We start from the raw sequence: 13684 nt of genomic DNA on the forward strand, positions 1-13684 counted from the left end.
CCATTCAGGGCGAAGAAATATGGCAGCTCAGTTTGTGTAAGAATATACGTTGGCACAGATTTGTTGTTGGTGGTAGTGTCTTAGTCCTCTGGATTGACTGCCTGGGAAAGAAATGCAAGACGCAGGACTTATGTTTACTTTCCACTTTATTTTATTTCTCTGGCATGTTTAATTGCTTGGACCTTTGAATTAACTGCAATAATAGGTTTTTTTTCATTTAAGCTGTCATGGAGGTAGTGTGAAGTCCAACTGCTTCTGAAGTGCATGCCATATTATTTTCATTTCTTTTGTTAGCACTAAATCAGGTCAGCAGTGACTTTGGATTTGATACAGAGCACACATTTGTAGCTGGCCAGTCTCCTCAGAAATACACTGAGAATCTAATCTCATGACTGTATTCTTCTACAAACCATACATGGTTTCCACTGATTTCTATAGTATGATCCACAAACATTTATTAGGAGGTAGTCGTATCTGTTAATGTGAATATCTGTGTGTTTCTGTCTATTTCTGTGCATGTAAACAACCTGGTAGGAAGAAAAAAAAAAAAGAAGATCACTCTTGTATTGTTGTAATAACTGTGAGGTGCGTGTTTTTATTTCTCTCTTTTGTTGGAATATCTCTTTCGTCATTGTTCTCCCAGCAGTATCTGGAAATTCTTGCCTATATTTTCTGGCTGTTTTTTCATGGGCAAAATTGTGTGTTTCTGTTGAGTGAGACAGAATGTGAACATTTATTTTTTTAACACTTTGTGACTCTTTGAATTTTGGCAGTTATTTTCTTCCAGTCATATCTACTAAGACCAGGAACTTGACTGGATTTGGGGGTCTGTCTTCTATAGCAATTTGGGATTGGGTATGTCGGAAAAAGAGATGAAAAATTTTCCTTTCATTTTGGGGTAATTGCCTTGTTCTATTCACTTGCAAAATTGAACATTATTATTGTTAACACAAATGTTATTTCCTACTATAAGAAAGAAAAAAAATAAAGAACAGTTCAGGTTTTTATGTTATATTTCTCTGTTGAAAGCTTTTCTTTAATTAACTCATCACTGTATGAAAGCACAGACACTTTTGGTAGACAAGAATCAAGTAATTCAAGACTTGTGCCCATTATATGAAGTAATCTGAATTTTATCTGTTTTTGAAACCAGCCAGGAGATTGGACTGGATGACCTTCAGAGGTCCTTTCCAGCCTAAATTACTCTGTGATTCTGTTAAGTGGAGAAACATGCCAAACATTTCATTGTTTAATGCACATGAATTTTTCTGTGATGTGTGTGGTACATACTGCCTAGAGACATTTCATGGTATAAAGATACTATTTTGATTCCTGGAAAGTTGTAACACATTTTCTGGTATGTTGAGTAAGCTGTTATTTCCTTTGGGGGCCCAAACTTCCATACAGACTGTTCCACTGAAAACTTCTGAGGAGAAAAAGCTTTGTGGTGTGAAAGGTGTGAGAGAGGAGGTGTGAAACAAAATAACACAATCTTTTCAGCAAGCAGTGGCTGGAACCTTCTGCAAAACAACATGTAAATTAGTTGTTGACTAATTTTAATATTTTCAATCCAGTGATACATGAAACCCCAGCCTTGTTAAAACAGACTGGAATAACTTTTTGTCTATATTCATCCTGCTGGGATTAATTTAGTCTACCACATTTAACTAATCCTACAGCTACATAATGAATCTCTTTGTAATTAGAAGATAGCTACAATTAAGAGTTGCATATGAAATCAGATCACTAGTCCATGAGTATCTGGGCCTACATTATTCATTAAATCAATAAACTCTTTATAAAAATAATTACAATATTTAGAAAGTGAAGGACTCTCTATTTAAAATCAGGTTTATTAAGATTATTAAAATCATCCAGCCTAAAGATATGCTCCACTGCTGCTCTCTATTGCAGAATTGCTTTGAGTTTTATATAATATTGTTTTTAACACAGATGTTACATTAAAGTAATATCAATTTATAATTTCTTACATACTAAAATGACAAAGATTATATTTTTCATTTGTATAACAAAGTGTATGTGTGTTTGTGTGTTTGAAAAGCATCTGAGAATTTCTCAGTAACAAAGACATTATCTATATCATCATTTTTGATTGATTTTGCCATCGCTATACTCACAATTCCAAAAGAGAACAAACCCCAGCTGCATTATGACAAGAGGGCTTGGGTTTGGGTGGAAAAGAAGGTAATTGTGAAAAACCTGTGCTGAGAAGAGTGTTTGACCTTGAACAATACACTGACAGGCAATGAGAGAAGTTTGGGATGACTGTGCTAATGGTGAATCTGCTTGGCTGTCAGGTTAAATTCAAGCCTTAATACAATTTCTGTGTAACTTCTCTCCAGTTTAATCTTCTTTCAGTCTTTACCTAAAAAAGGCCAAACCTCTGACAGACCTTGTCAAGTGAAGACCTATGTATGTTATCAAAACAAATATCTATGAATTATCATGAAATTATTTTACCCACATATTTTTATTGAATTGCAATTATAATGAAATCCCTGTAAGAGAATGAACAGCTTTGATCTGTATCCATAGATCTAGTAGGGATTAGTGCTCCTAAAAAAAAAAGGCTGGAAAATGGAGCAGTGGGAAATAAATGTATTAATACCCTCTCTCTCTGTTTTGCTTGGAGAAGTGTTATGAGTAAAACAAATGCAAGTTTTACATGTCAAAACTGGAAAAGAGATGATGATGGTGATTATTATTATAACATGTGTCCATTACTACATTAATGTCCAACCTTTGCATCTCACACAGGGCTTTTGCCCTGCCAAAAGGTTTGTCTGGAGTGAAAAAGGAAGGGAAACCTGGGCTGTCTCGCTCACAACAGCAGCACTTTATTTGTAAAGAGGCACCACCCAGGTTGTGAGCCCTGTTGCTCCCCAGCATTCATGTAAAGGTCTTAGTGGCTACCAAAACCTGACCCCTTTCTGAAGTTGGAAATCACTTCGTAGTTTTCAAAAGTTGAAAGACAATGTTCCATAAAGGCTGTTGAGACAAGTTCACATGCACAAAAAAAAATATTGGCAGGGTTTGTAGCCAAAGGCATGCATTGGTGAAGAAACAAAAAGTGGGAGAGAAGGGAAAAGGGAAAGGACAAACTCTCCTCTGTGGCCAGCTGGGAGGAAAAGCATCAGGGGGACCTCAGATGAGCATCCTTGTCCTCTCTAGTGCACTGGCTGGTTCTCCCTGTAATATAATAATTTCACCCTGTATTTAAGTCTTTGAGAATGTATTAGCAGATAATTTGAAAACCATTGGGAAAGGCAGGTGTTGCACAGGGGTAACACAGTTTTTTGAGTAAGTGCTACAAAATCCATCTTAGCCTTATGACAATTAAATGCTATGAATTTTTCATTATTTTTTTTTTCCCCTCGAAGTTTAGATTATCTTGTTTTGTCAACTTTTCTGACATCATGCACTTCTAGGTATGTTGTTCTGTGATGAATAAAATGTTTCAAGAAGGTGTTATGTCCTATTTTGGCAGCTGTCCTAAAGAAGAAATCTATTTCCTCCCTTTCTATTAACATTATGCTATTTCCACCCTGTACAGTCACGATATTTCATGGCAGTCCTTGAGAGGCTCCTTTCCCTGGCAATTTCCTGTGTTTCTTCTCTGATTTTCCTAAGAATATATGCTTAGGAAAAAACATAATTTGCAAAAAAAACCCATATATTCAGATATTCAGGTTGTCAGGTTTCTGTAAGTGGAATCATGCTGCTCAGTTGTTTGCCACGTCTTTTGTTTGCAGCGATTCTGTCTTGAGCTGTTAAAATGACACTACTGAGCTCTGCACTATTGATCTGTGCAAAGGAAATCCAAGTTTCCTTTCTTCAAGCTCCTTACGATTTTTATTTTTTCTACCAGATGTACCCCAGCTGTGACCCTTTTACCACCTTTCTGGTTATTTTCCCCTTATTCTGACACTGCCACAGCAAATGTCAGCTCACTGGGGTGTTGTCCTTGGTTGACCATTGCATGTCTCAAGGAAAGGAGGCCTCCTGCTCTTTTAGAGGGAGTGACTACTCAGTGTTATTATCTGCATAATGCTGCTTGATAGTAGATAAGGTCAGGAAGACACATGCCCTCCTTCTCTGAGTAGCTGCTGGGCTACTGGGTACTATACCCTGGGTACTTTTTACTCTCGGAAACATCTTGTGCTCCTCAGCACATAGAGGTGCAGTTACTCTGCTGAGCTGCACTATGTTTTTGCATCTCATCATGAACCCTCCTTTTCCCTTCTTCACTTTCAAGCACTGCTCTCTTTGGGTTCTCTCATAACCATGAACACAGAACATTTTCAGGACTTCTTAAAGTGTTGTTAAGGCTGCTCCAGTGGTTGCAGAGTTCCCATGTGTCAGTGTGTCGTAGGCATAGAGCTGTCAGGGCTTAGACTTCCTCAGGGTTTTGGGTGGGACTTTGCTGGACCTGGTCATGCGGTCATGCCCTGGGCTACATTAGGAAAAACCCTTGCCAGCAAGTCGAAGGGAGGAGCGAGTCCAGTGAAGAGCCACTAAGATGACTGAAGGACTGAACACCTTTCATTTGAAGAAAGGTCGAGACAGCCAGGAGAAGAGAAGGCTTAGGGGGAATGTTATCAACATGGGGCTTTGTTCTTTGGATTTTTTTTTTTTTTTTTTTTTTTTTTAAGATGGGGAGAAAAGAGTTGCAAGAGCTATTCAAGAAATATGCACAACATGGTTTCATGTGATGTCATTTTGATGCATGATTGTCTATTCTTTTCCTAATTATTGCTGCCCTTTCATTTGACTTTTCAATGACTGCTATCATGCATTTTTTCAAAGAGCTGCTCACAGTGACTCCTGTATTATTTTCTGAAGTTGTAGTAACTAAGGTGAAGCTTGATCTTAATATTTAAGCGCAAAACACAAAAGGGAAGAATAACAAGGGTGAACAATGTCTTCTCTATCTCTGATGCTTTTCACTTCTCTTACCACGGAAAAAAACCAAAAGGCATAGCTTATTGTCATCTGATCCAATTAGAGACTCAGATCACTGCAACCACATGCCATTGTTGGGCTACATAGTGCTTCATGAAGTTGCCTTTCTGCGTGTAGGGACCATCAGCATTGTAACAGAACAATTCTGTCTTCTTGGCTAATTAGACTGCTGTGGTTGAAACAAGGGTGATGAGATACAGCAGAAAGATGAGAATTAAGTGAGGACGAGAATTATAACACAAACAGGTGTTACAGAGTGAATTAAATTCTTTATTTTCTAAGCGTGCTCAGGAATAATCTCGAAGTTGGTAGAGATGATGGTAGCTCAGCCTTCTCTTTCTGTAGCAGCAAGGACCAAAAAATGTTATGGATCATTGGATCACTGCTGAGGGTCCTTGGGTCACTCCTTCCAGATCCCATATCCTTTTTACTGATCCTATTCAGTGAAAGAAAAGCTTCTGTGACACAGAAAGCAGTCATACAGTAGACAGCACACAATCTTGATTATTTAATATGTGATTTTTCCTTCCTTTTCTGGAGTCTTTCATCTTATTGTCATGTTAATCTGTGACTTTAGCGGCACATTTGCAGGTCCCTTGATGCACTTATTTTAAAATATCCATTTTCCTGCAGTCAGCTTGCTTTTATTCTATCCTATTTTGCTAATGATTGTGGTTAATTTTTTGGCAGAGGTTGCAATGACTGATGTTTCCTGACAACATTTAAACCCAGACCTCTGTACAAAAGAAAAAAGATTATTCATTTGAGAGTTCTCCATGATCAAGAAAAAGACATAATTTACAGGGTTGTTTACTACCTCTATGATAATAATTGGAAAAGTTTATGCTTGGGAAAAATGTGTGAAGTAATAATTTATTGTGGACATAAGTTTGTGGAGTAAATCACAAGCAAAATCTTCCTTTTTGATTTTATTCTTGGGGTCAATGATATACCTGACACTTGAGAAACATTGGTTTTATATGAATTAGAAGTTACCATCTTACAGATTTTACACTGTTGTTGCTGAAAGTTGAGCTTTCCTTTCATAATTCCCTTCCAACTAGAGGATGGTTCTACAAGGCTTTGTGTTCATAGTCTCCTTGGACTTTCAGTTCTTGTTCTGAATTACCTTGCTTTAATTTTAAGTCAGGGAGGGTACGGTGTCATAACTGCCCCTTTCCCCTTCCCATCCCCCTTCTCTTTTCAAAGTACATTTGACTCTTGCCCCAAGAACACAAGACACTTTGTGTAGGATCAGACCACGGTCCAGCCAGCATAGTGTTCTGTCTCCAAGAATGGCAGCAGAAGCTGCCATCAAAAGTCAGCAAACACACTTGATCACTTTTTGTGGTCTGTTCCCTTCATACGTTGCCAGCCTCCACAGCTGTGTTAGCAATGTCAGAGGGTACATCCCTGCCCTGTCTATTTATTATTGGTTTATGGACGAGGTGTCCATGAATTTGTTAAATCTGTTTTTGAACCTGCTAGTACATCATGACCTCCTGTGGCAGCAAGTTCATGAAAGTCACTATCTGCTAGGTAAAGACGTACTTTCTTTTAGTCTGTTTTAAACCAATGTACTAGTTTCATTAAATGCCCTTTTGTTCTAGTGTTGCAGGGTTTGCTGAACAACATTTTCCAACTTTACCTAATTCTATGCTCTCATAATTTAAGCGTTTTTATAGATGACTCAGAACAGAAGTTGGTTTTAGCACTCAATGAATTTTTTTGTTTGTGTGGGTAGCATATTTTGTCCTTCAAACATGGCCTGGCTTCTAGAAGTCTGAGTCTGAAGATTTGAGGTCTGGAATTCAGAAGCAGAATGGCAAAGACCTTTATGTATTTGCAGCCTTTACTCTGCCTACACAAAGTTTTAACATTCAGTTTATAGCTTGCATAAATATCCTTCTGACAGTTTAACATATACATTTTATTAAATCATGAATACAGTATTTTCAGCTGTTTTGTAAGACTAATAGGTTCTGCCGGTTCTGTTATGAAACCCAGTTATTTATTTAGAAAAAACGAGGGTATCTTCTTTTGTGCTATTATGTGCATAGACAACAATTGAAATCAGTAGCTGTAAACCAAGTGTCTTTCCAAGGGAAAATTCTTGAATTCCCTGCTCAATTTTTACTCCGTTTACACAGGAAGGAGGAAACGGATCTTGAAAAACTTCTGAGAGTGATCCAGGAGTGGGTTGGCCCACTTAGTGTGAATATTTGTAGTCTAACAGTTTAATTATGGGAAAAGAGTCTTTTCTGGTTACACAGTGAAAAGCTAGCACTATTTTCCCAAGAGTTTTGCTGTCATTACACTTGTGTGTAAGAAGCTGTCCCAAAGAACTACAGATATTTTATTAGCTGTTGCCTCATTACTGCTGTCTGTGTCTAAGGCAGTGTTTTCCCTGAACTCGTACTGAAATAGCACATTTAGATTTGCATGCCTGGTTCAGTGCTAAGTTGTCATACTCCTCAAGGGAAGATTCTGGTCAGAGTAACATTAAGTTGAGTGTTTCTTGCATATGCCAAACCAGTTATGATTAACCATTTAACACCATCTTAAAAAGCCTGTCTAGCTGGGAAATTGTGAGTCATTGTTGGAACATAATTTGCTTAAAAGGGATGATTTGTATCTTTTGGACAGTTGTTCTCAGTGTCAAAAGCAACTTCCCCTGTGGTACCCTATATGCTAAGAAAGACAATTTTAATTGTGTTAAACATTTTGAACTTTCTGCTCCAGATGCCCTCCAAAGTTAAGACAAAACCACTCAGAGTACAAACTGGTGACACCAGGGAGACAAAGTTTCTGATAATGTGTTGGGTCCATGAGCTGCAAAAATGGGTTGGATCCGCTGCAGTTTGTGCCATCACAGTCCAAACCAGTGACCTTTCCAACAGTGATGTGTGTGAACCACCAAGTATTGTCAGCTTCATACCACTTCTCCTAGATCACAGTCACCAGTATAGGTCAGAGGCTAAAGTGGACAACATACATCTGGAGATGCTGGGACAAAAATGGCATCATTAAAAATATTCAGAATAGGCTTGATTTTAAGAAGGAACTCTATCTTGTACAGTCAAAATCTTTCAGTTTTGCAAGATTCATAAAGATGCTTACCTATTGCTTTATGTTGTTTTCTGTGACAAGAATGAGTGTTTATGAGTGGTTGTGATCATCAGTGGTATCCCGCTGTCATTATACCATTTGGTATGCACATCTCTAATTACATCACTGCAGTAATCTGTGTGAGAGCTTCAGCTGCCCTGCTGAAAGCAGCTGCACAGAATCTGCAGAAAAACAGTCTGTTACGTACCCATCTCAACATGCACACTGTGGCAGCTCTTCATTCTTTAAATCACTGTGGAAAAGAACTGCTTACATAGTAGATGAAAATGCGGCACTACTGAAGTGTGGGAGAAGAGATATCTAGAGCAGCAAACACATTCAGAGTTTGCTAAGCTCTGACAGTAAAGAATGATGGGTAAGAGTCCTGGATACCCATCTATCAAAGCAGGAAAGCTACATACTTCTCTGTACGATGTTATACCACTGTTAACTAAAAGTGAATGCTATGTGCTGTGATGTATACCATCAATGCCCAAACGCTTCCCATCTCCAAGGTATGGGTAATATAAGCTCATGGAAAAAGAATCAAATTCCTAAAGCAGTCTAAGTGCAAGTCAAGACAAAAAGTGTGTTTCAACCAGGCAGTTGTAGTGATGACTCACATCAAAGATGTTTCAAAACAGTGACAGGCTTTGTGGTTATGGCACGCTTTGGTGGAACAAACTCCTTTTAATAGTGTCAAAAATAGTGCACTGTAAATGAATACCATATTTACTGATGGGTACACACGCCAAGTGCAGACCTACAGTGACACGCATTAGCAACTCTTGCAATGGGATCCTTCAGAGCTCGGCATCACTGCCTTTTAATGTTTGTATCAGCAGTATTTTGCTAATTCTTACCAAAAGATCACGAACAAGGTCGAGGGCTGCTGTGCATTCTGCAGACTGTGACCCAGTCCAGAAAGCCTGTTTCCTCTTTCTACCTGAAGAACTGCTCTACTCAGAAGCCTTTGAGTATTGAATTCTACAGTACCAAACTTAAATATGGCCACATTTTGAAATATGTTGAAAGGTCCTAAGCCTTAAATACTATGTATGGCTGCTATCAAGATTAAGGATAGAAGCATCTTATTTCAGGGTACTTGGGGAATATTCTTGAGCCATGGTGAAATCAAAAAAGGAACTTCTGTAAGAAACAGAGTTCTCAACAATTTCCATTGCTGGAAATAGAGAAAAGGGGCATGGCCAAGAATCAGGAACTATTGACAGGAGCCATTTCCAGTTGCTTTTTGGATGAGAGTTTCTGTTTTAGCAATCCAGATATGACTGATACCTCTCCTGCTTCGCAAGAGCATTCTCAGACCCAATTTCAAGAGTGTGCACGAGCTACCTTCTAATGCCCATGAAGCATCTGGTGTTTGTCTGTATGCAACCATAAGAACTGACAGATCAAGTTGTCAGTGAGTGTTCTTTAACCCAGTTCCAGTCCAATTCAGCCTGTTTGATGCTGAGTAACTGAGAATATGAGGTGTGAAGATGTAGTGTCCAGAGGGGCTGGAACTTCTGAAAACTCTATTTGTAGTTGTTGAAGGTTGAAATTCTCAATTTATTTTGACCAAGGAAAATAGCGGAGAAACTTAATGAGAGGATATTTGTTTACAGTAGTATAACAGATTTGGAGCCAATAGAGCTGCATACCACTAGAAGAACTGCAAAATACAGTACCAAAATCTTTTTTATGTGCTTAGCATTCTGTGTTATGTTAAAGTTGAAAAGCAACAGCACCATATTATACCTTATATCCACTAATGAGTTTCAGTAAGTACCTAGCATATAGCTCACAAATGGGATCAATCGTTTAGACTGGCTATAAAGTCAAACCATATTCAAGCACAGGAAGTAATGAAGTTCTGTTTTTTTGAGACAATACAGATAGAGAAGGATAATTTTTTATTCTCTAATCATAAAATTCTCACAAATATGTAAATCACATCTTCCTCCTAGTCAATTAAAAAGCTAAACTTAGAAACAACAAAACTTTAGTTTCATGCAAAGTTGCTGGAATTGGAGGCATTTGAAACCCTCTTCCAGTACTAGGGTCCAGGATTCTTCTTCAAATCTTTTTTTTAATTGGAACATGTCTTAGGCAGCTGGTTTTACATGTGGGTAAGGTATTTTGCCTCTGGCATCTGTTCATCTTACACTCATACTAGAGGATTTTTCACATCCCTTCTTGCTGCTGAACTTACTATTCAGGTTTTCCCCCTACCCTGATGCCTGCTATCATGACAGAAGAAGAGAATGCTTTCATATTATTTGTTCTAGCAAAATTACACTGGCTGTGACTTACATTCTTCTGACTTTCAGAATTCTTCATTGTGAATTGTTTTATTATTTTATCTGTTATTGCTGTAGGAATTGAAGCTAAGCTGACTAGTTCTTAATTCCTTTGCCTTTTTCCCAGCCTTTCAAAGACATGTTCTGCCAGAACTTTCTACATCTTCCCCAAGTGTTGAGACTATCAGCTAGTTCTCCCAGTATCACAGGTGATTTTTCCCAGGCCTGGACCAATTGAAAACATGACACTTACATAACCATTCTCTTATCTACACCAAGTTTGTACACCCTTTGCTGTTGGTTTTACTAGCATCTGATCACAGTTAAAACTTTCAAGGATGACTGAAACTAAAGAGATATCAAACACTTCTGTTTCCCTGTGCTATCAGCTGGTAGATTGGAAGAGCAGAGAAGCAAAGTTTTCCCTTTGCTTGTTACCTGTTTTCTTACTATCCTTCATGTCCTTGCACTTCTGTTGTGTTTCATGCCATTGAACTTGTTGACTTTGGAGCATGGGGATATCATAGGGTAGTATCAAAAAGAGAATGTGTGACCAGGACGTAGTTGGATTAATTTTAACAAAGGAACTGGAGAAAGATGACTAGAGAACAGAAGTGAACTTCCTTTTCCATCCAGTTCTTTCTCCATGGTGGAGAAGAATGCCTCTCACTATCTTGTAGGAACACATACATTAGGGCTCAGTTTTGACTATGGAATCATATGTGCAGATGTGAGGAAAACAAACTGTCAATAAGAGAAGCAAACAGCAAATTATTATTGCTGGTGCCTGCTTGGGGGCTTTCTGAGTTAAATACTGTACGTATATGACTGTTAGATGGTGAAGAGGCTTGCAAATTAACTAAAACTCATGGAAGGGCTTAGGCTGGGATGTAATTATAGGGAGGTTGGCACATTTTCAGGCTTATGTACTTACGTGTGCCAAATCCGTGTCCCAAATGTTGCTATGCTTTCACAAATATGTGGCGAAGTTTGAAACACATGCATACCGTCAAATATATAATCTTTTGTATGTATGGCAAAGGAATCCCTTTTTGCTGTTATAGGTTGGCTTGTGCATTTGGAGAGTTTGTTCCATAAAATTAGTGTGGATGCTTGTAGCCTTTTGTAAGAAGCAATCAGCAAATTCTCCTTGTAGGTTGTGCTTGTCTGAAGATAGTTTTCATGTCCAAATAAATGTATTAGCTTAAAATGTAGTGTTTTAAGGCAATTTGACATCCGTCATGTAGATACACATGAAGTATAATCTTATTAAACCAAAATGCTTAGCTAAACTTGGAATTTTTTTAATAATGTCATGTTATATTACATCATGAATTTTTAGTACATCAAGATGAATGAAATTTCTCTGAATCTAAATTCTTTAGGCTCTGTGGAGGGGTTTGAAAAATTGTTTTGTAATGCAGTTCACAGTCAGAAGCCACCAGTCCCAGGAGAACTACACTCTAACTATAAACAGAGTGTTAATAAAATTAAAATTTGAAAAGATAAGTTTGTAGTTAAATTTGTAAAGTTAAATAAATTGGAGTATTGTGTAGTCCTTGAACCACCACATAGTGTCTTGAAACTGCACTTCTTAAATCAAATATAATGTACAATTTCCAACACTTCTTTAAATTAATACTTTCTGAATAAATTTTCTGCAGTGGTTAGCAGTAACTTTCCTTTAAAAAAACTGATGTGTAACTTTATGCTGAAGACAGTTCAAAATTAAATGCTACTTTCTGAATGTTATTCCAAAATGAATTTGACATGCTTCTTTTTTGTCTTGCTGTCTTGCACAGGTATCATTTTTCTTGTTCATTATTTTTGTGGTGTATACCATGCTGCCCTTCAACATGAGGGACGCTATAGTTGCCAGCGTCTTGACCTCTGCATCTCATACGATTGTGCTGAGCGTCTGTCTATCAGGTACAGCTGTTGTAAAGGAACACTTGGTTTGGCAGGTAGGTTCTTTGTGGAATTAATGATTAATTGCACACTGAATAGCCTGATAAATGAGCCAGGAGTGCCCCAGTTGGTGCTTGGGAGTATAAACTTATTTCTCTCTTCATTGCTGTATTGCTACAGACTTAATTCCCAGGTATTCGCTTTCTAATAATGAGAGTGTCAGTAATGTTATGTCTTGCTGAATCGCACACTTAATTGGTAGCATCTACAGCCACGGAGCACTTACCATTTTAAAAACTAACTTTGCAGAAAAATTATGTGATGCAGCCATATTCTGGTAGATGCGTTGTCATTTTGGCATGTAAAACACGTTGCTGCTCACCTCATTAAAGCCTAACTTTGAAGACATAAGGATATTTTCCAGATATCAGTGTCATCTCTGAGTCAGAAAATTCAGTGTTCCTCTGAATACCCCAAGGCCTGCTGCCAAGGCTGCTGTAGAGATTGTCTTCCTTTTATAATTCTCAGCCATTTACAGGAGTTTTACAGCCTCCTCCTCTTTGAGCCTCTGATTGAAGGGGACTGGCTGGCTCCAGACTCCACGACATTTAGCAGACCCAATTGTGTTTGTGTTTGCAGTTGGCTTGTAACTCGACTCTGATACTTTACTACATGACATACTACAGATTAATAATTTTAAACAATCCAAATATTAGGAGGTTTTTTTTCCTTATTGTTTTGCAGATCTTTTAAATGATGAAATGCTGCATTTCTTCTTGTAGTACTGTAAAGATCCCAGCTGTCATTAATAGATATTTTTTAATATAGTTATGTCATTTTAGGGAAACAGAATTATTTGAACTTTTGCATCAAAATGACACTGAAGCTTAAAAGTATGTTTTTATAAACATACCAGTAGAACAAGATAGATAGACATAATGCTATTTATTATGAATAGCATGAAGAATGAAGCAAATAGTTTCTACTTACCTTTTAAGTTACTCGAGCCTTATTTTGAAAAACATTGTGCCTCAAAGAATAACTTCAAAATTGCAGTGATTGTACAAAGTTGTGCCTTGCAAGTTGTTTTTCAGGAAAATACATTTTATTTTAAGATATGGCTGCGGATCTGTGTTACATGGAATATTGAAACTGAAGTCGCATAAACAAAATATGATTTAAAATTAAGGTATCTGTAGAAATTTTAAATGGTGAAATAAACGGGTTTGCTTTTGTCTTGCTGATTTGGGTTAGCTGTGTGTTTTATGAGGAGGTTGCCAAGTCGTGCGGTATGCTAAGCAAGGACTGTGGTCATTTGCAGTCAATATAGTATTTTAATAATTCAGTAATAAAATTATTGATAATTGTAGTGGAATAAGTCGGGG

At 37.7% G+C, this 13684-nt stretch overlaps 1 protein-coding gene across 3 annotated transcripts in view; it reads left to right on the plus strand.

Annotated features, from left to right (window-relative positions):
* Nucleotides 1-13684, plus strand: part of ADCY2 (adenylate cyclase 2) — a 225391-nt gene that overhangs the window by 52208 nt on the left and 159499 nt on the right. For all 3 annotated transcript variants that reach the window (XM_082045288.1, XM_082045289.1, XM_082045287.1), the window contains exon 3: nt 12194-12355. In XM_082045288.1, the coding sequence (XP_081901414.1) occupies nt 12194-12355 (162 nt within the window). The remainder of the gene's footprint in view (nt 1-12193; nt 12356-13684) is intronic.

Source organism: Streptopelia decaocto, assembly GCF_964273445.1.
Source record: "Streptopelia decaocto genome assembly, chromosome: 2".
NCBI classification, from domain to species: domain Eukaryota; kingdom Metazoa; phylum Chordata; class Aves; order Columbiformes; family Columbidae; genus Streptopelia; species Streptopelia decaocto.